Raw genomic sequence first — 23,785 nt, 5'->3', positions numbered from 1 at the left:
GTGGGAGGCAGGTATTATTTTTAGAAGTTACCTCATAGAAGCTCCTTTTGATGGCTGGAGTTTGTTTGGTGAAGTCGTGGATACAGCAATTAAGGAGATCTCTGATCTCAGCAAGCTTCCTAAGTCTCCAGGAAGAGAGAGAAGAAAAGCTTCTACTTCTAAGTCAATATTTTTATTTTTTAAGGACCCAAAACCATGTCATTTAGTTCTTTTTGCTGCTGAAAGGAGGGATATTTTTCTGCAGTAGCAACCTTTCACAAATAATGAGATGTTAGGAAACCTGAAGGTTTTCTATCCTGATTGCCCTTATGTTGAAACCATTTTTCTCGGAAGATGCCACCGGTAACAAGGTTGCCTTTCTGAACTCAATACCTAAATGGAGAGAGAGAGAACTCTGAAGGCAGTGGAGTCTGGGCTACTTTTCAGGTCTTTGGCAATGGCAGCAAGGTTTAGACAAGGCAAACCAAACCGGCAACGTCTCTGCTTTCTCCACATGGGAACAGATACAGTCAAACTGTGAAAGCTTTGGCCTTAATGCTTTCGGTGCTTCTTCACGAAGTGCCATGAAGTATCCACACTTGCAAGGTAGAGCTCCTAGCTCCTCCTTTGGCTGCCAAAATTAGATGCCTGTGTGGCAGCAGCAATTTGAACGAGGTGACTTTGGGTAGGTGGCATTGGGTAGTATTTGAATCTTGAAGAGTCAAAGAACTTTGAACGATGTCAAATTCAACATTACAGGAAACTTTCTGTTTGAATACTCGACTCTGCAGTTTGGAAGGAGCTAGCTACATCAGGCAACATTGCAGAAAGAGTCAAGATCCCAAAAGGCCTGATTCGGTCGGCTGCACAAGAGTCCTGTGCCCTTACGTGGTGTCAGCCACTTCAGGGCAAAGGACTGGCTTGCATCCCTACAGAGAAAAACTGTTTGCTATGGGTATTATTATTTGACATTGTCTGTAGTTTGTAGAAGAAACCGAAGGTTTTTACTGAACCAACTAGCCAAGCTCTCACACATTTGTAGTGAAAACCTTTCCCGTATTTCTCAGGAAGCTGAGATGAAGGGTATCTGTGGTCAGTGTGGGGAAGTTGCACGTTTCCCTCTTGTCAGGGGAAAATATGTTGTTCTGAGAGGAGATCTGAGAACTGCCTGCAAGAAGAACCAGGGTTGTAACATCCTAATTCACAATGACAACTTCATGGTACTAATCTCTGTTCAGGGCATTCACCTGAGACACAACTTTTGTTTAAGGAATGAAACAAAACAGTCATGGGAAATCAAAGTGTTACCATTTAAATAGTAGTCAAGTGATCTAACCTGTGCTTTTCCCCTCTGAAGTCTTTTTGCTTTGGTGATGAAAATGTGTGAATAAAAACCTACGAGCATCCCTGAGAGCTCACGGAACTTGTGGAGCCGGGTTCCTTCGGGTCTCCCAGTTTGCGCCCTGTTCATCTTGTGCTCTGTGACTGACTCTCTGGGTTGGGCTCCAGCAGTATTCAAGGTGCCGTTTGAGTGCTGTAGCACTGAACCTGGGGGCCGTCCTGCAGCTCTTCTCTGAGGCTGTCTGGTATAGAGTCACTTTTAACGAACACTTCTGCTAAGATTGGTATGCAGGAAAGATGTAGCTGCACGCAGTCCTGCGCCGTCAGTGCGTTTCATGGAATGTAACACTGATTGATCTCAGCAGGGTAAAACGTGATGTGCTTTGTCGATTCTGAAGAGTTCTTCAGGGACTAAAGCAGCCATTTTCACAATTTTACCTTAATTTCCTCAGTGGTTCACACAAAAATAAGAACCATATACACACAAGTCTGATTTTATGGGATTTTGGAGCTTTTTGTAAGGAAGATACTGGTTTCAAGATCTGATTGGAACCAGAAAAAAATTTTGAAAAGTAACTGAGGGAGGAAAACCTAAAATACAATGGTGTGGTAGCATTTTAATTTGCACTGGGTAAAAGAACGCATATAGATAAAACTAATGAGAGTTTTGCATGTGTGAGAACTGTGGATGGAGACAGCGTCTGAGAAAGCGCAACAGGAAAAGGAGAGCTGACTAGTGTTGTCAGGTAGCTCAAATTGTGTTGATCTCTTGCCATTTACTTCAGCAGTGTAGTAGCAAAAGTTGGCTGAACGTTATTCTGAGTAAATGTAGAAAGGTCACCCTGACATCTGTACAGGTTAAAACTGAGTTTATGAAAGCCTGTCACTGCATTTGCTGTCTGATACTGAGAGCACAGGGGCAGTACTTTTAGAGGAACTACATTACAACTGTGCATTACCTTTGAACTCCACGATTACCAGAATTCAGGGGTTCTGGAGTAAAAACTTAGGACGAGATTGTGCCGGCTGTGTTCTGATTTACTAGCCTCCTTGGTTTTGAGACTAATCCCAGAGTGACCCATCGCTCAGAGCTGGTGTGGCTGGCAAAACTGGCCCATACTGGAAACCACAGCCAGAACAGGCATTACGCTGCTCTTGCTTAGGTTCTCCAAGCTGAAGATCTGGGAAGACAAGTGCATCAGTCTGTAGCAAATATAATACGGCTTGGGTGATTAAAACTGTCAAGTACTATTGCATATTGAATGGGGACTGGTTTGTCATTACCATGAGGATTAGAAAGTGTAACCTTCATTAAAACGTCAGTGGATTTACTGCTGTTTGCCTTCGAACAAGATATTTGCTCAGAATTTTCTAGTAAGTAAATTTAGCAAGTGCAGGGCAATTTAAGAGAGCGGAGCTGAATACTGTCATAGCTTATTCTGCAGGAAGGTTGTGGGACTGATCCCTCGTGTCTGACAGATGCACTGGATCTAATTCTATTGGTCTGGATCACCTGCAGTCACGTAAATGTATTCATCACCATCACTTGAATTGGCTTCCTTTGGCTCAGGTGCAAGTGGTGACCCAGTGGTTTTGTGCTGCATAAGGATCATGTTTTCCGTCCCTAAATACATTACGTTTACAAAATTCTGTATTACAGAACTCTGTCCTTTGTAAGGCTTGAAATACATTTTGAGTAAGGCTTTTATCTGTCCCACAGAGGCTTTTAAATGTTATCCTTTTTGAGCATGTGCTGCGTTTCTGCGCTCAGTAAGACTGCTATCATGCTTTGCACATGATAAAAATGATTTTTTTTTAAAAAAATGTAGTCTAATATTGTTCTGATATGAATACTGATTGATATCCCACTGGTATACGTTGAGTGAGTGATCCAGAGGACAGTCTGTTCTTTTGCTATAACTGACCAAAGGTCAAGGGTGCAGCAGGTTAAAAACCAGTTGTTTTATTTAACCTTCTAGAAAGTGCTGTTACTTTTGTGAACGCAATTTAAGCAGATTTTCAGGCCAAGTATATAGGAAGAGTTCCTCCTGACATACTTGGGGTGGAATTGAAGCATTTGTATTGGCCATGAATGTGCCCCAAAGTTAAAGAAAACAGAAACAAAATAAAGAAATCACGTGAGTTTTCAACCCCTTGAGTTCTTTGGACTCTTCAGATTGGCATATATTTTCCTTAGCAGTGTTTGCAGTAAAACACTGAACTGCCAAAGCTAAGCGTTTGGTATGGTAAATTTGCCGTATTTTTGTAAAGCTTACTTTCTCCTTTTAAAAGTACTGTTTCCTCACAGAATTCTGACTCCAGTTGTACATTTCTACCCTCTATGGATGAGACTGCGTAGAATTAACTGGTGTAGGAGCAAGCCCTTGGCTTCCATTCCACCATTCAAAATATATCTCAGCTTGAAAACTTGCTGCCATTTTTTTGTTTAAAATGCCAGTCCATTATACTGAATCCGGATTTTTATTAACTTTCCATTAATACCTGAAATGCGTTTTGCTCAGTGATTATTAAAGAATCCTTGTATTCCGATTCTGTAATTCTTACAGTAAGTAGCTGTTCCTCAGAAAAATTATCCAATAAAACACAGTAAAACCAACGACGGCGGGAGAGAAGCTCAGACATAATGACATGGGAGAACTAGGAACAGATTAATTTCTTAAAGTCTCTTCTGTGTCCTTCTTTGGCTGTGTATTTGCATTGCAAACATAGGAAGTTTGATCAGTACAGCTTCCAAATTGTCCCATCTGCAAAAACTGGAGAGTAGCTTCCTCTGATTTATTAAGCCTCATGTTGTTTTACTGCTAAGTATAGGAGAGCTCCATATTCAGGCTGAATATTTGTTTTTAGTTCCTGCCTGGTAGAGAATTTCTCCAGCAGTTCCTAAGTTTCTGCTCCTGCTGTCCTCCTTCCCCCCACCCCTACCTGACCCTGCTATAGATCTGAACTGTTGTTTTACCTTGTTGATGTTTTGTCTATATTTGCTTTAACCAGATGCCCCTCTTTGCATGCAGCACTGGGACTCATCCCCTCTCTCCTATCAACAATAATTAGCCTTGTAAGACTAATGGAAGAAATCGTGTCTAATTACCCTGTTGAAGGCCCAATTATGTTATTAACATTTGTGGGCTATAAGCTAATGATGAGGAGAGCCTCTCATTTGCATAGCATTAAGTTAATTGAGCTGGAAGCTATGGGGTGGATAGCGGTGATGATAGCAGGATTCTGTTACAGAATGGATAATGATGACCGGAGCAGGATGATTCACCTGACAGGTTTATTAATTAACGGCTATCTGATTACCTAAAAGAAATGGCAAGTGGCAGTCCTTCTGAAAGAAGCCGCAGTATTTTTTTAATGAAAGATGCTGTATCACTGCTGATATTCTGGGGTGATTTATGGTAATGGCAGTGTAAGCTCCTTACCGGGAGCCTACACAAAAACCTGTTCTGGGTTCCTCCCTGCCCTTGCAAAAATGTGCTGTGAATGTCTGATCTTTCTAAATGTTCCTAATTCTTACATGGTGCATGAAGTACGGCTGTGCCAGTGAATTTGTGTATTTTGAAAATCCTTAATTGTTATATAATTGCGGAGTTTTGCCCTTGAAAGAGCCAGATGATTTGATTTTGTAAAAGGGTTTTTTTCATTATGGTGTTAGGCGGGATTCTGTGTTATATTAGGGAGAAAATAACTATAAACATTAGGCTTTTCACATTTTCCTGGTATGTACAAACTGCAAGTGAAGGTGAGTGCCCTTACCTTCAATTTATTTCTAGGTACAAAGTTATGCAAAGTTGTTAGGCCTTTTCAGGAACAGAAATCTTTTTTTATTTAAAACAGTTCCAAGAATAAAAATCCGTCTTTTTGATTAAACGTCGGGTTCTGTCTGGTTAATTCCAAACACATTGTAATTCACAACAGATTCAGAGAGAGTCTTGTTTGAGCTGTAGTATCTTTTAGTTAAAAAAAATCACTGTTTAAAAGTTGCCTGTGCGATCAATCCAAGATTGAGGAACTTGCTCCGCGGTTACTCGTCGTTAGAACCCACACCTGAGTTCTGACTGTATCTGAATGTCAAATATAGCTTCCAGTCAGCAGATGTTTTTAGCTATATTGAAAAGACCATTATTAAATCATGTGAACTCCAGACCTTACCTAGTGGCTAAGATACCCTGGAACAACCTTTGACCAGACTTGTGCCAGGAAAAAAGAGAACATTACTAATTTTAACCTTTTGGAGAATTACCTTTTATCCATTTAGGTGGCCTGGTGATTTGTGTTTCGATAGTAATAGATTCGTGAAGAGCAGAGAGCTATAGATAAAATACAATCACCGTTATTTTGATGTTGGAAAACTTACATGCACAAAGTCTCCCTGCATGCTGCGACTGGCATTTGTTGGGTACAGAGGGGCTGAGAACATTGTCTTGATCTGATGTGGTAAAGACGCCAAAATTTTCGTTTACTAGATACATGCAGATATTCACAAATCACCACTGGCACTTTTGGTCAGAAGAAGAAGAGAAGAAAAATGAAAAGTCAAAGACGAAGAAAGCACTCTGGGAGAACAGCTCCTGGAGCCAGCTAGCTGTCTGCTCTCTTTACTGGTTCTGACCCATGGCTGCCAGCAAGAATAGAGTCCAACCAGTTACCAGCGATGGAGGGCGAATTGCTCTGTGGGGCTGTGAACACCTGCGTGATGTGGAGCGAGTGAGGGAGAAGCGTTTGTGTAACATTTACAAGGAGCATCTTCCATCTCCTTCCAGCACGTGGTGGCACAGGACCTAATGTCTGTACTTGCGTAGAAATTACCTAAAAAGGTTGTTCAGGAAACCTAACACAATGAATAAGTGCCTTTGTTGGAATTTAAACCCTACATCCTCCTGGTCCTCATTAGCTTTCTATAATCACTAACCCACACAGTCAGTGTTGGATAGAAATATCTTTACTGTATAAATTAGTTTTTCCGTAAGGTGTTCTGTAGTTCACTACAGTGCCTTGCTGTATAAAATAGACAAACCCAGTATCAAGCCAAGATCTGATAGATCAGGAATTATGTATTTAATTCAGAGTTCTGTACAGAGTGCTCGTAAAAGCTTGATCATGATAGAGGGGCCAATAAACATTTGGGAACATAAATATTTCTGTAGGAAATGGCTTTGTGAAACATTTAGTTGTTGAGTAATAAGAAGAACAGAGAAAATCAGAAAAGCAGAAATCTCTAGGTAATAATCAGATGGGTTATATATGTTGCAATGATAATAATGTTGAGAGAGAATTTTTATGGGACCAGTAGCAACAAATACATTGAGTCCTGCACTTTTTACTAATGTCTTCACCTCCTTGTGCTTGCCCCACTTGCTGTCTCTGCTGCTCCAAAATTCAGCTTTAAAGCTAGAAAAGCCGTGGATGAGACCTGGGGGTGCTGAGCTGCTCCTCTGGACACAAGGGTGTAAATCTTCTGGCAAAGACTTGGGGTCTCGGGCCGTGATCAGATGTCCACTAGAGGAATGGATCAAAATCTCCAGAAGGCCAGGCGTTGTCAGGGGTGGACTGCAAGGGAAAATACGGCTATGTGAGGCTTTGAGGGGAAATGATGCTCGCTCTCTGTCTTTTGTTTTTCTGGAACATCCATTACTTGAGTATTTAGGCGTCTGTCCAGCCAGACAACACAAGGAAATAAATTTCAGAAAAGCACGCATCAAAAAGTATTTTGAATGGCCAAATTGTAGAACAAAACATTCTGGCGATGCAGCCAGTGCTCTTGTCAGTCTGTAGGCTAGAAAATAAGAAGAGAAACAGTAAGAAAAGTAAAACCAACCTGGGAATAGCTAATCGGGTTGGAAGTGATGTTTTGGCTGCAAGGATTTTGAGGGCTGTAGAGAAAAATAGAATAAGATTAGAAAATGTTTGTCCATCCTGTATGACAGATGTGGGAGAAGATGTAATCGTTTGTTACTTCTCTTTTTTCCTCTGAAAACAGCAGCAGCAATGAGCTGGCAGGCACAGTGAAATGCAGTTAGCAAAAGTAATGGGAGTTGAAAGTTTGACCTTTTGTGATGGAAATTTGATATGAAAAAAGGGTCTTTTGATAATTTCTCTATCCAATCAGATACGGGAGATGTCTTGATCCTGTTTCCTCATTTGCATGCTGACTGATCTCATTTGAAAACCCAATCATTCAGAAATATTGGGACGTCAACAGAAATGTTACAAGCAAGGAGCTGTTTTATCTGAAAGGTCTGCAGGATGTCATCTCTTGTTTTTCACTCCAGTGGCCTGATCTCTTCTTCACGATTCCATGTTTTTATTGGCAGGATAAGTTGAACATATTGAAATGCAAATAGCCCTTTCCACATTGAACCAAAATATAGGAGTTTTTTTGGTATGATTGATTGTATCCAGGGCACTTCAAAAGCAACAAAGAAAATACTTTCTGCAGTGCTTCTGATTTCTTGACATTGCCAAGTTCTGACGTTTCCTGTTAGCAATCGTTGGCAGAAAGCAATTCCTGGGCTTGCTCTCCCCTCTGCTTTTTCCTCATGTAAGGCCCGCGCTGATGCAGCTCGCTGTTTCTGGGACCAGCACGTGAGGTCATTTAGTTTGTGGGCACACACACATGGGCACACACACACACTTTGTTGTGATCCCAGGTGCTGAGTGTCATGAGTGTATTTAGTGGATTTTACCAAACTGCAGAGTGTTTAATCCAACAATGGTCTAATTCAAAGCCTGCCAAGACCCCGTGTTGGCTCTCAGCTGTGTGTATAACTGTCCAGGTGATTATCTGGGCAGTCAGATTCCAGATGCGAGGCACTGCCCACTCAGGTGAATTTAAGATCAACTTCATCTCCCAGGCAATATAACCTTTCTATTTTCTAGAGCAGGCAGTCCAATTTCCATTTTACTCAACCAGGCAGTGGGTTAATGGCCAGTTTTCCTGCCGTGTAACCGGTGACATTATCCCTTATTTTGGAGACCACCTATTAAACTCATGTCCTAAGCCAAAGTTTTGCATTACTTAACCCAGGAGTTAGGGACAAACTATATATAGTAGTTCTGAATAAAGGAAATTATTTAAAATAATTCTTTTTTTTTTTGGCATACTACCTTTTTAACATCAGGGTCAAGCTATATGAGAAATCTTTTTTCTTTAGTATCCCAAGATTTTTTTTCTCACCTGTTTCTCCACCTGGACAACCCCTAGCCTGCTATACCTGAGTGCTGTCCTGGGAAATGGGTTAGCTTGGTGGTTGGACTAGATAATCTGAAAGGTCCCTTCCAACCTAGGCGATTCTATGGTTCATGCTGGGTCTTCTCAGGCTTGCCCTGCTTTTTAGAAAAAAGTAAGTATTCACTGAATGTAAGTCTCTTGCCTCCCTGGTGAACACCTGCATTGGACTGCAAAGGTATTCTGCTTTTGTGGTTTGATGTAATTCTTCATACAAACCAGAAGAATTCCAACAGGAGCGCTAAGATGGATTTTCTTAGTTTGGTGTTGTGGCACTTGGCTGGGAGATGCTTCACAACTAGAAAGTCAAAGTGAAGCTGGCCCATTTTGAAGAGTTATCCTGAGCACCAGCTGTTGGCTGTCCCTACCTAATGAAACCTTTCTTGAAACCGGTGTGGTTTTGCACAGAGTTTTGCTTCTGGCAGACCAGCACGCCCTCTGCTTTCTCTGGAGCGGGCAGGTTTGGAGGGGGGATCTTGTCCTCTGCGCCGTAGGCTGGAGCACGTGAGGAGGAGAGGGACAAACCATGGTGTCAGTGAGGGCACTCCGCAGGGACTGCTTTCCAAAGCCAAATCCTGGACGGAACGGGTGCGAGGAAAGGGATGAACCAGATTATGAGCTTTACACAACAGGATATCTTGAAAGTCATTGAGTTGGTGTTTGTACAACACTTTGAGATGTAAAGCTCTAAATTAGACAGGAGGTCAGGATTACCACAGTGTTCCTCAGGTGGGTGACAATATACCTCAATAGGGACCCATAGAAGTTCACAGTCTTCGTTACTGAGGTACGGAGATAGCGTATTTACCCAACTTTTTTTTTATTCAATAGATTTCAGGGTCTAATCACAAATCAGTGCACGTGTTTGTGGTATTTATCTGATAGTACCTAATTTCTTCAGCAATACATGTACTTCTATATGTGGGTTGGGGCTTTCTTTGCTAGAAGAACGTGCTTGTTTTTGACTGAGGACAGGAGTAACTTGGCTGATATAGAGAGAATCCGATTCATCAAATCCTGTGGCCTGTCAGCTGAGGGGGGAGTGCTTTGTAAAACAGCAGAAAGTGGTAAATTCCCCCATTCCTTGAGTAATAAACTGAAGTTGTTGGTATGACTAGCTAGCACGACTCAGCAGCTCTCTGAATTAGACACTGAGCGTTCTCCCAGATGGGAAATCAACCTCCTTCATCTCTCATGTATTTTAGAATATCGAACCATGTAAGTTAAAACACGATGTATTATTATTCTTGATAACCACAGCAATCTAGCCCCTCCCTGCTGGGTTTTTTTTTAAATATACTTCCCTCTCCACCTTCTTCTTTTGCTCCTCAGTATTAAAAAAAATGCAGCTTAGTGTACCAATATTTTCTCTGTGGTGAAGTCAGCATAGAATATTAGTGTCCAAAAAGTTGTAAAACAAAAGACTATCATATGTTGCACCTTTTAATCATGTAATTGCTGAGTGACATTTAACTCTGAGGCTTTAAGTTACTCCTTTGTCAGCCAGCCTTCTCCTTCTGCCCCTCTCGTTCCTCCCTCCTCCCGGAGCAACCTGCCTTTGCAGAGTAGTGCTTTAACTACACTGAAGTTTGGCTGGGCTCCTACATATTACAGCAGCAACACGAAAGCAAACAATTGAAGTATTTGAGAACAATGAAATATGTATGGCTATCTGTGACAGCCCTATAAAGCAGAGCAATTAGCCGCGTAATCCGAGAAAGCCAAAGCGACCGGCAGCCCACGGTTCCCTATTAGTTAAATGCTTTTTGTACGTCCTCATCCCATCAAATCAACTAACACTTCCTTTAATTGGTTCATGAATTATACAGCTTGGCTGCATTATAATTTAATCACCAGTAAACATTCCTGGGGCCCGCTGTAAAGTGTATAGCGCTCATTAATTCCTTAATTTCAGCAGATGGAAGGGGAGATCGGATGAACGGTGGCAGTACAGAGCGCCTTGGGCAATGGAAGAAGGAAAAAAAGGTGGGGGGCCGTTTAGGTTTTTTAAGGGCTGTCAGAAACTCAATCTGTGAGCTGTCAGCAGCTTGGACCCGTTTCCCCCGCCTCCCCCTGCCTTCACCCCACCTACTGCTGCAAGTGACTGACGGATTCATACGGAGCCTTGTCAACCCGTCTTTAAACATCAAGCCAGCGGGTAAACCAAGCCCAATGTAAATTAATTCTTGTCTTACGGGCCCCCCTTTCTCTGTCCCCATGAATATTTCATGGCGGGCAGCATAAATATTAATTCTAATAGCTCTGCACAGTGGTTATTATTTCTGTTTTATGACAAATATTCATAAAATATTCAGGACCCTTTTTTAGAACATTTACACACTTGATTGTGAAATTTTCCAGCTTCCTGGGGACACAGTAAACATATTGGGGTTCTCTTGATGGACTTTTTTCTCTCTTAATTAATACTACGCCACATTAATATTTAATCGGATTTAGTTTTCTTTTCCCCAGAAGTGAACCCTATTACATTTGAGGATTTATTTGACAGTATTTAAACAGGGAATTTTTATTCCCTATTATGAAATTGGTTTCTTTTGACACATATATAAAATGACACATTATAATCCATTCTTTTCTTCCCTCCCCTTGCCCCCAAATCATACACTTTTTTGGTGTCAGTTCTTTATTTTATTTTATATACCAAATATCCTACCAACAACAAAAGTTAGCGTTTAAATGATGGGAGTGGGGGGAACTTAATGTAGCATTTTATAGGAACACTTAAGATTAAACGTCATTTACTATAAATTTGATTCCATTTATTTAATAAGGAAGAAGAGTATAGGTTTCCTTGTTAGGAGCAGGAGGTACTAGAGAAAAGCTGCAGACGGGTAGCAAAGGCATCAGTTCTGATATGAGTTTGCTAGTGCTTAACCCTGGAGTTCTTGCTCCACTCAAGATTTGCTTTGCAGAATCTAATTATTGCAGGGGAGGGTTGCAAGCATCTGAGGAAACATGACTGCATTTGGGGAAGCGGGTTCAGGTTCCTGACCTCGGGCCTCTGGGGCTGCAGAGGCTTTCGATTATCTGAGACTGAGTTTGATTAACCTTGCGGGTGGTGGAAACCGTGCCAGCCACATTACTCTAAAGCAGTGCTGGCTGCCATCTTACTCTGTGATTCATAAAGCACCGCTGGAATGAACTCCAGGGGGAATGCAAAGATGCTAGAATAACAGCTGAGAGTAAGAAGGAGGCAAAGAATAAAAATGAGGGGAGAAATGTAAAGCAGTTCTGAATGGAGGTACTAATGCATCCAAGCCACTTATTTTATGGGAAGAGTTAATATTGCCTTCTCAAAAGACGCTTTAAAAATGTGTTGAAGCCCCTAGTATGAAAACATTTGCTCTGTATGTGTGCGCCTTCCGCTGTGCCTATGTAACATTTATACAGCCGGTAGCTCTTCAGACCACTGTCGCGTGGAATGGCTCTCTCTGCCAAAAGGCCTGGGGTTCTTCGCTGGTGTAAATCTGTGTGACGCCAGTGGAGCTACTTTGCTTGATCCCAGCTCGAGATCCAGCCCATTGTTCTGTAAAACAGACAGACAGTGCTACCGCAGGGCTGCGCCTTTCCCCCTGCGTAAGCCGGCGTGGCGCCCGCTGAGATGCTGCTGAGATACCAGGCTGGTGGGGTGGGATGCGGGAGGGACCCTGCCACCTCCGCTGTCTGGGCTGTTGGAGGCTGAACACATCTAACCGGTGGGTGGAAAACATCTAACAGAGTCGTTACTCTGCGCTGCTGGTGGAGGGCAGGAACATCTGCAGCTATGGAGGATGTTGTTCATCTCGCTCCCCTGGCCAGAAGCCATGTCCTGGGAATAGTGCCCCACTTAGCTGCCTTTTGTAGTTATTCGACAGAAAAGCATCCATTTGAAAAGAAAGATCCAGTGTCTGGAAACAGCTTGTCATCACATGAATCATTATAGGAGCTCAATGAGCAAAACGCTTGTGCCGATTAACCTGTGGTTTAGCATTTATGCAATGAATTTTCCCTTATGGTCAAAACCTAGAGGGTGAAATTACTTCCCAAAATAAAATCAAGCATCTTTCATCAGAAGATATCCCAGAATTTGAAAGACATCAGTGAATAAAACCTCCCAACAGCTCCTTCCATAAATAAGAGATAAGGATCATTTCATCCATTGCAGAGACATGCAGAAGCAGTATTTAGGGTAGAAACTAAACTAAGATCCGTGTCCGGTCAGTAGTGCAGCCTCAGAAGATCATTTGCGGTCTGGTTACCCATGGGCAAAATACCTGGTTTATATCTGCGTTGAGAGAAACCTGAACAAGATTGGGCAAAACGTAGATCTATGTAACCAGTTTAATTTTTAAGAGGGGATTTGGGGATGCAGAATGTAATTATGGAAATATAATGTGCTCAGGATCCTGTGGCTAGGCCCCTAGTTCTTAAGAAGAGGATTAGCCAAGGTTTCAGGTTCAAGGTGTCTTTATGCTACAGGAAAGGGAGCATTCTTGCGGGGAACTGATTGATCCAAGTCAGGTATCTCTGGCTAGAAAATCAATAAAGACAAGATAACCTGGGTTTTACCTGGGATTAGTCACTTGGATTCAAATCTGAACTTCCTTGTACCTGTCAGCTTGAACCACTAACTTGATTTATTGTGATAATTCAATGGTGCTACCCAAGAAAAAGACCTTTTTGCAATGCAGATTTTTGTTGTACCTTGGTCAAGCCTGCCATCCCATCCCTCTCTGGCTTGTGGTCCCTGTATGATCCAGAAGTTTGTACAGTTTTATGCATTTTTGGAAATTTTAAAACCAAAAAGTGTGGTCAGTTTTAACAATGGGTCTTACAGTTTAGCCGAATTCAGGACAGTTGCTGGAGATGGTACTTGTCTCTCTGCCAGTTCAGTCCATAATGCCCCCCACGGCTTTTCCATCCTTTTGCGAGAGCTGTGTTATTTCCTTCTCCGCCTGCTTTGGCTCTGTTTTATGAACCAAAGGGAGGAGCTTGCGTTTGTGCCAATGATCACAGAAGGATTTTACCTGTGGTAGCCTTTTAGAGAGCTACTGCATCCGTACACTTCAGCAGCTCATCTCCTTTACAGCTTTGTATCTCAATTACAAAAGTTGTAACCATTGCATTGCCAGAACTAATCCTCCAGGAGAGTTATTTTCCATGGGGAATTGTGCCATAGCATCAGATAAGACTGTATTGATATCTCCATATTGAGTAAGGTGTTTTGAGCCTTATGAAAGGCTCAATTTTATAGCCTTGAATTTGACATTTTCTATTTGTCTGCCTGGAAAATAGGGCAACTTCGTGTTCCTGTCCTTTCCCTTCTTTCCCTCCTTCACCCCTTTTTCTCTCTTTCTTTCGTTCTCTCTTTTGTATTCTCTTTTCCTCTGATTTAGCTAGGGCTCTGTCAAAGTTCTGCCAGCAAAGTTTGCTGTAACTTTGAGATCGCACAGGCATCTGATCTTCACGTTCTTTTTTTTTTTTAAAGCAGACTGATGTGCTACGTTGTAAACTGCCAGGAGCACTTGCTAATTTAGTAGTTAATGACAGTCACAGAGAGTGTTTTTCTTGCCCCTGGAGAGGTTTTAGACACAGCTGGGGTAGATTTGCCACTATCAATTATGCACAATTTTAAACAAGAATTGGCCAGCAGGGGCCTCTTTTTTTTTGCAGAGTGCAGAGCGTGAAGAATGGGAATATGGCAGCTGGTACCTGCCTACGAGGGAGAAGATATATAGGAGTCAAGAAAATAAGGGAAAGATTAATAGCTTGCTATTTTTAAAGTTGCAGTTTCAACCCAAAAGTTTAAATGCTACATTAAAAGTGGCCCAGTGTTGTTTGGTGGTGTATTTATTTTTTTTTTTAATTAAAGCATCCTAAGTCTACTCAAGGCTTGATCTAGCCCCGGTATAGCCACAGGCATGTCAGTAGTCTCTGTTTTTAAAAGCCAACTAGGGAGTCAGGATTCTGTCTCAGATATCGTGTTGCATCACTTGTCATCCTTAAATGAAAACAAGGTATGAATTCAATTAGATTTAATGGTATAGGTCAAATTTCACAGACAATAATTTTCCTTTTTGTACAAAAAAAGACTTTGGGCTCCCCTCCACCAAAGTCAATCCAGAGCAACTCCAGGTAATGGGAAATGCCAAGGATGAGAATCTGACCTAAGCAAATAGCTCCGGTCTAGAACAATCAACATCTGGATCCATCTAGGTCAGCCTCATAAAACAGCTGTGTTTAAATTACAGGACCTAAACCAGTGGAATGCCGTGGCTTACAGGGAGAGCTTTAGTTCTCTTGAGCTGTGAAGGCAGCTGGCGAGGCAGCGGAGCCATCCTGGGAGGTGACACAGGAGGAGCGTGCTTTAATCCCTAGCTCAGTGATATCACAATTCAGGCACACAGCATTTGCTTTTCTAATGGCAATACTCATAATTTTTCCATAATAGGTGCTTTGACTCAGTGACATTATATCCACAAAACAGGAAAACCACCACCAAAAATATTCTCCTGAGGACAACTCTGAGCACTGTCAATTGTTAACAACTTGGATTTACTAGGCTGGTTGCCATCTGGAACAAATGCAGTTCAGGATTAGATGAATGCTGTTGAGTACGTCAAAAAACCTTCCTTCACTTATTGTATGGTCAGGACACATTTTTCCAAAAATGCTGTGTCATGATTAGGCATGAAATAAAACTTCTACCACCCATCCTTTTACCTTCTCCTCTCTCCGTTTGCGAAGGGAAGCCATCAGGATGCCCTGGTGACCTCTAAGATCGTAGACGACGCTGTCTGAATAGTCAGAAGCCAGAAGCGACTGGAATACCCTTTTGGAATGCCAGATGGCTGGTAGGAAAACAGCAGTATATTCCAGCTGTTAGGGGCCTTATATATTTCACGTCATCCAAAGGCGACTAGTTCTCATTTGACTAGGTACACAGCGAAGGTGCCATCAACATTATTAATTTGTTGGATTTTAATCTCTCTAATGTATCTGAAAGCTATAATAGATTAGATAAGTGATGTCGAGTACAGTGAGGGAGAGGCAGGATTCTGACACAAGATTTTTTTTTTCCCTTTAATATTTGTGTTCATGGTTTTATTATCTGTGAAAGCTGGCTGATGGGACTGGACCTTCTTTCACATCCTTCTCCGGGGAGGGAGAACAAAGGAGAGAGGACGGAGCTTTGCTTACGAATCACTTGGCTTCGGTCCTGCGTCTGGCAGCGATGTTGCCGTTTGGTGGTAGTTAGGGGGACATTCGTCCTCAGAGACCTGGGCTGAGAGGCTCCACCGAGTTATACCCCACCGAGCACCAGTTTGTAACCGGATGCCAGTGAGTTTTGGTTGCCGCTGGGTAGGTGATGCAGGAGTGAGGATTCTTGGTGCATCTCTGCCCAGCCCTCCCCGGCGCGCACCTCACGCTGCTGCTGATTGACGTTATTCACCTGTTGCGGAGCTGAGCTAACAGCTTGCCAACTCTGAAAGAGAAGCTGCGCTAGATGCTAATCTAGCAGTATAATGTAGTATACTTTGATATGAGGCTGTGTTTCCTCGCCTCCCTGTCTACCAATTCTGATGACATCTGTTTCATATTTCCCCTTGATAGAAGTTGTGACACATTACAACATACAAAGCCTGGCTGATTCCTAAAGCGAGCTTTACAGAGGATGCATTTATGTGGAAAAAAATTACACTGGGTACGTGAAAGGGGCCAAGCTCTCCTTGGAGGCAAATCCAGTACTTGTAGGGAGTTGTTCCAATTACCGCTCTAAACGCTGGATCGAGGTCATGGATGCAGCCGTCTATCTTACGAGGATTTCCAAGAGAAATCCATCAAACAGGTTACCTGGACTGTTGGAGGGTCAAGTTCCTTATGTGGCCTGAGTCACAGCAGCCCGAGAGGGGGACGTGGGTGAAACGTTGCTCAGACGTGCCTTGAGGAGCTGAAGGAGACGTGTCGTATACCCAAGGCTAACACTTCGCAGAGAGTGCATACGTGTAAATCGGCTTTACTCATGTGAGTAAGCCTCCTGGGGCTGCATAATAGACTGTGTGTGGTATGTGTCTCCTTCAAAATGATAATAAAGCTTTCTAATTGGAAGTATTTTAAGTCTAGACGGTGGTTCTGTCAGTATTTTTCCCCTTCATCTTTTTTTCCTGCTTCTGAAGGATTTTAAACTGACAGCCCTGGGGAGTGAAGTTTTCTCTTATCTACAGATGTACGGCGTGGCAGGGTAAGGCATCCCACCTTCCGCTGGAAGGACCATTGGATTAGGAGTTTGTGCTGTTGTATAGTATATTCTGTGTGTGCCATTATACAATGCACGTGGGGGAAAAAAAAATCCATATTAGCAGGGATGTCTATACTCTCCCACATCTTCCCCCTACACTCTTCTTTAATGGTGACACCAGGCTGGATAATAAGAAGCATCTTGTGTAAAAAAGAAGGGAATCTCAGACAAGGCTTTCAGAGTTCATTTTGTTGGCAGCTTTTTAAGTGGAGTTTTTTAGGCTCTTCTGTTTCAAATACCATAATACTTTTTGAGTTAGTAACTATGAATTACGACAAGCTTTCTTGATATGCCAGGTTATAATCCTTTAGTGGTTTTGTTTATTTCAGAATATAATAGGAAGCCGTATCAATTATTATGACTGTATAAATGTTGTTCCTCTCTACTAGAATATTCATCTTGAGACATATCATCAGATGTTACCTGTTCTGACAATCACGTTTTTGTGCCATTGTTGGGCAACAGAAACAAAGAAAAACAAAATGTTAAGAGTGTAAGGGATAAAAGAGTGTTGAAACTATTGTTCTTTTCCTGTCTTTGGAATCTCTGAGATCTTGAATGTTTTATTCCCGGCTGTTATTTTGTTACCACAGTGTGAGTAGAAGTCATTATCTGTAAACATTTGAAAAGAGAGATGATTTTCATAACTTTAAATCCTACAAAGGATTCTAGTAATCTGCTATGTGCATGCCAAGGTAAAGCTCAGCCTTTCATCTGGTCTGATCCCACCCAGTCAGTGTAAAATGTTCCTTTGGTGAATGTCTAAAGCAAACAGTATCTTTTGTGAGAGGCAGACAAAAACGAAAATAGGAAGCCTGGCCTTGAAGGCAACAGCAGGAGAAGGTGTATTATAAAGAAAGATGTGTTTACAGCCTTAGGGCTGTGCTCAGTTGGTAAAAGTTTTTTTGCATAAGTTTTCAAAGGAAGCCTTACTTTTTATTTCATTCTGAATTAGTCCTTGAACGGGATCTTTGTCCAGATCTGCTTTAGGCTCCTATTGCGGTGGCCTCTTCCAATAGCTGGGGGACATGGGACTCACGTCTCTGCTCATTCTCAGCAGTTTGTTGAGAAATTTCTGCTGAAAAGCTTTTGAACTAGAATATAAAATTAACAGGGCTGCTATAATGAACCATAGTGCCAAGGAGGAGTCAATGTGAGACGGGCACAACATTTTATATGCAACAGTGTAATGTGACTGGGGTCAGTAGGGGTGTACGGTGTGTTCTGGTTCTGTTGTCTTGATTCAAATCAAGGCTTTTCTGTAACTGGATGAAATAAGTTGGCAAGTCCCATCCCATCCTCTGGTGAAAAGTTGTTCATAGCACGGGACCCACACTGAGGGTCTGACTTTTTAAGATGCTGAGCAACTATGTCTTGTTCAGACTCAATGGGAATTGCAGATTTTGATCTTAAAATCAAGCATTTATATTTCCTCTTTAGCAGTCTCAACAGTGAGGCTTGTTGAGTAGGTTCTGCCGTACTGAGCTGCCTCCGTGCCCCGGCACTGTTCTCTGCAGGTCAGTGCTAACGAAAGGGACAGGGAATTGTCAGCATCATAATGTGGCACGTATTAAGTCACAACATCAATAGACAAGGGGAGAGCAACTGACGTCATTTACCTGGACCTGAGCAAAGCCTTTGACACTGTCCCGCATGACATCCTGGTCTCCAAGCTGATAAAATATGGGTTTGATGGACTGACAATTCAGTGGATAAAGAACTGGTTTGACAGCAGCACCCAAAGAGTGGCTGTCAATGGGTCCATGTCCAAGTGGAGGCCAGTGATGGGTGGAATCCCTCAAGGATCAGTACTGGGACCGGTCTTGTTTAACATCTTCGTCAGCGACATGGACAGTGGCATTGAGTGCACCCTCAGCAAGTTTGCCGACGACACCAAGCTGTGTGGGGCTGCTGACACGCTGGAGGGAAGGGATGGTATCCAGAGGGACCTTGACAGGCTGGAGAGGTGGGCCCATGCCAGCCTCATGAAGTTCAACAAGACCAAGTGCAAGGTCCTCCGTCTGGGTCAGGGCGATCCCAAGCACCGATATAGGCTGGGCAGCGACTGGCTTGAGAGCAGCCCTGAAGAAAAGGACTTGGGGGTGCTGGTAGACGAGAGGCTCACCTTGAACTATCAGTGTGCACTAGCCATCCAGAAAGCCAATCGTATCCTGGGCTGCATCAGGAGAAGCGTGGCTAGCAGGTCGAGGGACGTGATTCTGCCCCTCTACTCCACTCTCGTGAGACCCCACCTGGAGTACTGAGTCCAATTCTGGAGCCCCTACTACAAAAGAGATATGGACGTGCTGGAACGTGTCCAGAGAAGAGCTGCGAGGATGATCAGAGGGCTGGAGCACCTCTTCTATGAGGACAGACTGAGAGAGTTGGGGTTGTTCAGTCTGGAGAAATGAAGGCTCCGAGGAGACCTTATAGTGGCCTACCAGTATCTTAAGGGGGCCGACGAGAAAGCTGGGGAGGGACTTTTTAGGATGTCGGGTAACGGTAGGACTAGAGGGAATGGATTAAAACTAGAGATGGGTCGATTCAGGCTGGACGTTAGGAAGAAGTTCTTCACCATGAGACACTGGACCAGGTTGCCCAGAGAGGTGGTGGAAGCCCCATCCCTGGAAGTTTTTAAGGCCAGGCTGGAGGGGGCTCTGAGCAATCTGATCTGGTGGGAGGTGTCCCTGCCCATGGCAGGGGGTTGGAACTAGATGATCTTTAAGGTCCCTTCCAACCCTAACCATTCTGTGATTCTATGATTCTAAGTCTTATTACTCATTCTGCTTTTAAGGATGCAGGAGGCAGGTGGGAGACAGGAGGACTTACACTGTGGGGGTGGGCGGGGGGCAAGGGCAAAAGAAGTGGCAGAGCACTATAACAGCAAGAGGGAAACCCCTTTCACGGGCACTGAGTTGCACGGTGCTGTTATTAGGGAAGAATGCATAATACTCGCAGACAAGCTCTTTTTCTGTCCTTGACAGACACAGTAGAAATTTTTTATTTACCTTTGTAATTTACATTGTGTTTGCTAGTTGGGTTGAGAAGCTGAATCCAGCGTAAGTTCAGCGGCAGCTGCTGGATTGTGAGGGAGCTACGACAGACCCAGCTGTAATTTGGTCACTGGTGTCCACACTCTTTTGTCCACTGAGCCCCATCAGTGACACAGCACCACACGTACCATGTGTCAAAGAGCTTCTGCCTTGAGAAGCTTGGAGACTAAACACCACGTGAGGAGAAGAACCAGAGGAAAGAGGTCCTGTCCATATACTAATGTTTTCTGGTGCTACAGTTTTGAGTGGCACTGTCACTTCCACATTTGTGTGTGCTGTTCATTTGGGTAAGGATTAACTTACTCTGAAGGTCACAAGTGATGTTCTCAGGGTGTTAATGCACTTAATTGTTATGTTCTCCACAGGGTATTTTTCTTTAACCTCCCGTATGAATCCATCATGGAACGGTTGTCTCAACGGAGGATTGATCCCGTCACCGGGGAAAGGTTAGCACTCGTGTCTTGATGTTTAACGTTTTTCAAGACTGCCAGCGAGATGAAAGCACCAGATAGACTTCATGGAAATCTAAAGAAACTCGGGAATATTGTACTCTTGCTTAGGGATTCCTTAAAAGAAAAGTTAAAATGTTCATAGCTACTCGAGTACCAACCCACCTACCTGCTTCTCCCGTTCTCAGAATAGGGCATTTTAAAATTGTGGAGCCCGAAATCTACAGTAGCAAGTAGCTCAGGTCTGAGATTTTAATGATAACTAAATTGGTTGGTAAAATAATGCTGAGGGAAGACGTCTGAAACCTCGCCTAAATGCAGATGGTTTTCAGACATTCCCATGGGAATTCTGAAGGCTTCCCAGCTGGGGAAAATGGAAAACTTGCTGCGTTTTACTTCCCCCAGCCCCTGTGATGGTTCTGTCTGCTGTGAGGTATTAATATAATTCCTGCTTAGTAGAGCAAAGTCGTTTGAGGTTCTCAGACGTGGCAGTTCATCTCACTGGCAGTCACCTCACCTGGTTTCAGCAGCGACCTTCAGGTTTACTGTCTGCTCCACCCCTGTTTTTTGGGGAACAAGTAACAATGAAATATCTCCCCAAATACCTGCTGGAGTTGGTGAGGATTTGCAACTTCACTTATGCTCTGTTTTTATGGTTCCCCACACTTAAATTTTAAACCGCTATTTTACTTCTAATGGTTAAATGCATCCTATTGAATCAAAGACAAATACTGAACCCTCAAAGATTAAGGCCATAAATACTGGATTTGTCCCAAAGTGATACACGATTATTCAGACATCTCACTCGAGGTGCCACATTAACTTGTGACAGCAACCGTGATTTGCTGTAACCGTTCTCTTTGTTTTCGTAATAAGTGATGCGGTTGTTCAGAAGAAGTGAACAGTATGAAGCAAATCATTCACACATCTTTGCATTTCTTATCATTAGGATTAGCCTTTTCAGTATCTGCTCCAGTTAACACGCTTCCTTCTTCCAAACGCTGGGTTTTATTCCTCCCAAATTCATTGTGAATTGAATTGTTTTAGATGCTGTATCTAATCCTAAAGATTAAAGCTGCACCACTGGCTACAGTGCTGTGAAGAGGGTGGCCTTCAGCTGTGCTCTACATAATCCTAATGTGGGACAGACTCTGTGTCCACATCAGTGTCCTGGCGCGAGCTGTAATGCAGTTTGTGCAGAGACACAGAGACTCCGCTTCTCTCCTCGGTTTTGCTTCTATCCCAACAGTTGCGGGGAATTTGGCTGTACAGGAAGAGGGATAAACTGGTTTTGTGTTAGAGCAGAAGAGACGTTTACTCAGAAGTAGAATTACCGTGGCAGGACAGTTAAATACGTGTTTGCAAAAGAGCTTTTGGCGATTGTTGGGAGCCTTTGGCAACGCAGAAACATGGTCAGAATTCTTTTTGGCGTCAGCTCTCTGGGCAGGCGGAGCCGGGCTGCGGCACTGCTACAGGACGATGCTCTGGGGATGAAACCCCTCGGTCTCGCTGAAGCCTCCTGAGTAGTTGGGTGAACCTACAGCTGCGAATTCAGGGAAGCCAAATTCTGGCATTTTGGAAATTAGAAAATTAGAAATAGCCAAAACCTACCTCAGAGTGAACTAACCTCTCTTTACCTTCAGCTACTATATAAAGATGTTAGCAATTACATTCTACCAGATATCTGCCCAGAAATAGAGACCAAAGTAGAATATTTGTGTCTTCTTAACTTCTTCCAGTGATCTTTAGCACTAACAGTATTAACCCTGCTCGTAGTGGCTTATCAAGAGGAAGAATCTTTCAAGCTCGAGCTTGTGGTGATTTGGAGACCGTGTGGAGGAAGGGCTGTGCTTCCGCTGCCCTTCTGCCGTGTGCTGGGAGCTCAGCCGCATGCCCGCTGCTAGGAAATACTTGCAAAATTTAACACTGGTGATCCCCACTGTGTTGCTGCACTTCTGAATCTGGGCAGGGAAGTCTCCAAAGTCTGAGAGCCTAAAACACATTTTAAGTTACAGGTCCTTCAGGTCCTTCATGCTGGGCACAGGGCTGGGTTTGGGCTCTGATTCGATGCAAAGAAAGCACGCAAAGTTTGGCAGTTTTTTCCTGACTAATGTCCCGCATCAGCATAACAGTAAAGCACAGCAAAGATTTGTAACAGGTGCTAAGGATTAAGGTTAGGCTTTTTTGGATGCTTTTTTTTAAGATAGAAATCAAAGATTACAAGTAAAACAGGATACCTTGGGATTGGATCTGGAACAGATCTGGAAATGCTTCTGAACCTGGAGCGCTTGGCACGTGATGGGGATTTCTCCACACCTTGTGTGAAGTGTATGAACACCAGCAGCACTCTCTCTGGGTCACCCCAAGAGAAACTCTTGCCTTTTGAGCATCCAGCATTCTTGAGAGCAGGGATGACAGATTACTTGCTCTGAATCTTAGGAAATAGCCACTGTGTCCTCACCTTGAGCTGAAGCGGTGGCATTTGTGTCTCATCTCCAGATACCACACTACATTCAGACCAGCACCCACACCGGAGATCCAAGCCCGTCTCAGGCAGCACCCTAGAGACAAGGAAGAAAATATTGAGAAGCAGTTGGAAACCTATTACAGGAATGTCAAGGAACTGGAGGATTTTTATGAAGACGCTTTTTATGTCAATGCTGACCAAGACCCTCATGTTGTCTTTGAGTTTATAGAAAGCTGTATCATTAAGCCTCTTCCATGCAAAAAATTAAAAAGCTTATAATTAATAAGGATTATTTACGGCACAGTTGATTTTGAACTTTTCCCTATGTTTGCAGTCCAGTCACTGAAGTGGCAGTTGTCACAAGTGAACAGGCAGTCAGCCAAGCTGCGTTAAATTCGAAGCTCACCAAGGTTGATCAAAGCAGAGAGTAAAAAAACCTGTATTTTATGGGAAATTGTTTTGGCTCTTATTTTGTGGTCCAAGGTATGAAGCACTGTGTCTAGGGAAGTTCCTGTGTTTAAGTCAAGTATCTTTTTTCTGATTCTCTGGTTCAGTGAATAGTTGTTTTGCCTTAACCGTGTAATACCCACGAAGCCAATTTGCAATATTAAAGCTGTTTGATGTGTTTGTGCCTTATTCACTCAGTGCTTTCCACCAAAACTGCACGGGCACTACCCACCTACCTCACTGGCACACTCTGCTGCGGGCAAACACGGAAGCAAATAGAAAAAGGAAGCTTGCAGCGCTCCCCCCAGGCAACTGCAGTGTTTTGAGGCCAGGGTAAGGAGGTTTGCACTCCTTTGTTAACTCAGGTTGTTCAACAAGTTCTGACAAAACAGTCACCCTGTTCTGTACTCCAAACCCACAGCCAGGCTGGAAGACTCAGATCAACTGGAAAAAATACCCAGAGCCATATAAAACTGGTTGCAGGTTCATCTCTTTCAGAAC

General features: G+C 43.1%; 1 protein-coding gene across 7 annotated transcripts in view; it reads left to right on the top strand.

The window, feature by feature from the left end:
* AK8 (adenylate kinase 8) overlaps positions 1 to 23,462 on the top strand; it is an 85,154-nt gene extending 61,692 nt beyond the window's left edge. For 6 of the 7 annotated variants that reach the window (XM_054220538.1, XM_054220536.1, XM_054220537.1 and 3 more), the window contains 2 exons: positions 20,287 to 20,367; positions 22,870 to 23,462. In XM_054220538.1, coding sequence (XP_054076513.1) covers positions 20,287 to 20,367; positions 22,870 to 23,116 — 328 coding nt within the window. In that variant the 3' untranslated portion in view covers positions 23,117 to 23,462. The remainder of the gene's footprint in view (positions 1 to 20,286; positions 20,368 to 22,869) is intronic. The other variant, XR_008469274.1, reaches the window with a different exon arrangement.
* The last annotated feature ends 323 nt before the right edge of the window (positions 23,463 to 23,785 follow it).

The sequence above is a fragment of the Rissa tridactyla genome, chromosome 14 (genome assembly GCF_028500815.1).
Source record: "Rissa tridactyla isolate bRisTri1 chromosome 14, bRisTri1.patW.cur.20221130, whole genome shotgun sequence".
Classification (NCBI taxonomy): Eukaryota; Metazoa; Chordata; class Aves; order Charadriiformes; family Laridae; genus Rissa; species Rissa tridactyla.
The sequence above is the reverse complement of the archived record's forward strand: the minus strand, read 5'-3'. Positions and strand labels throughout refer to the sequence as shown.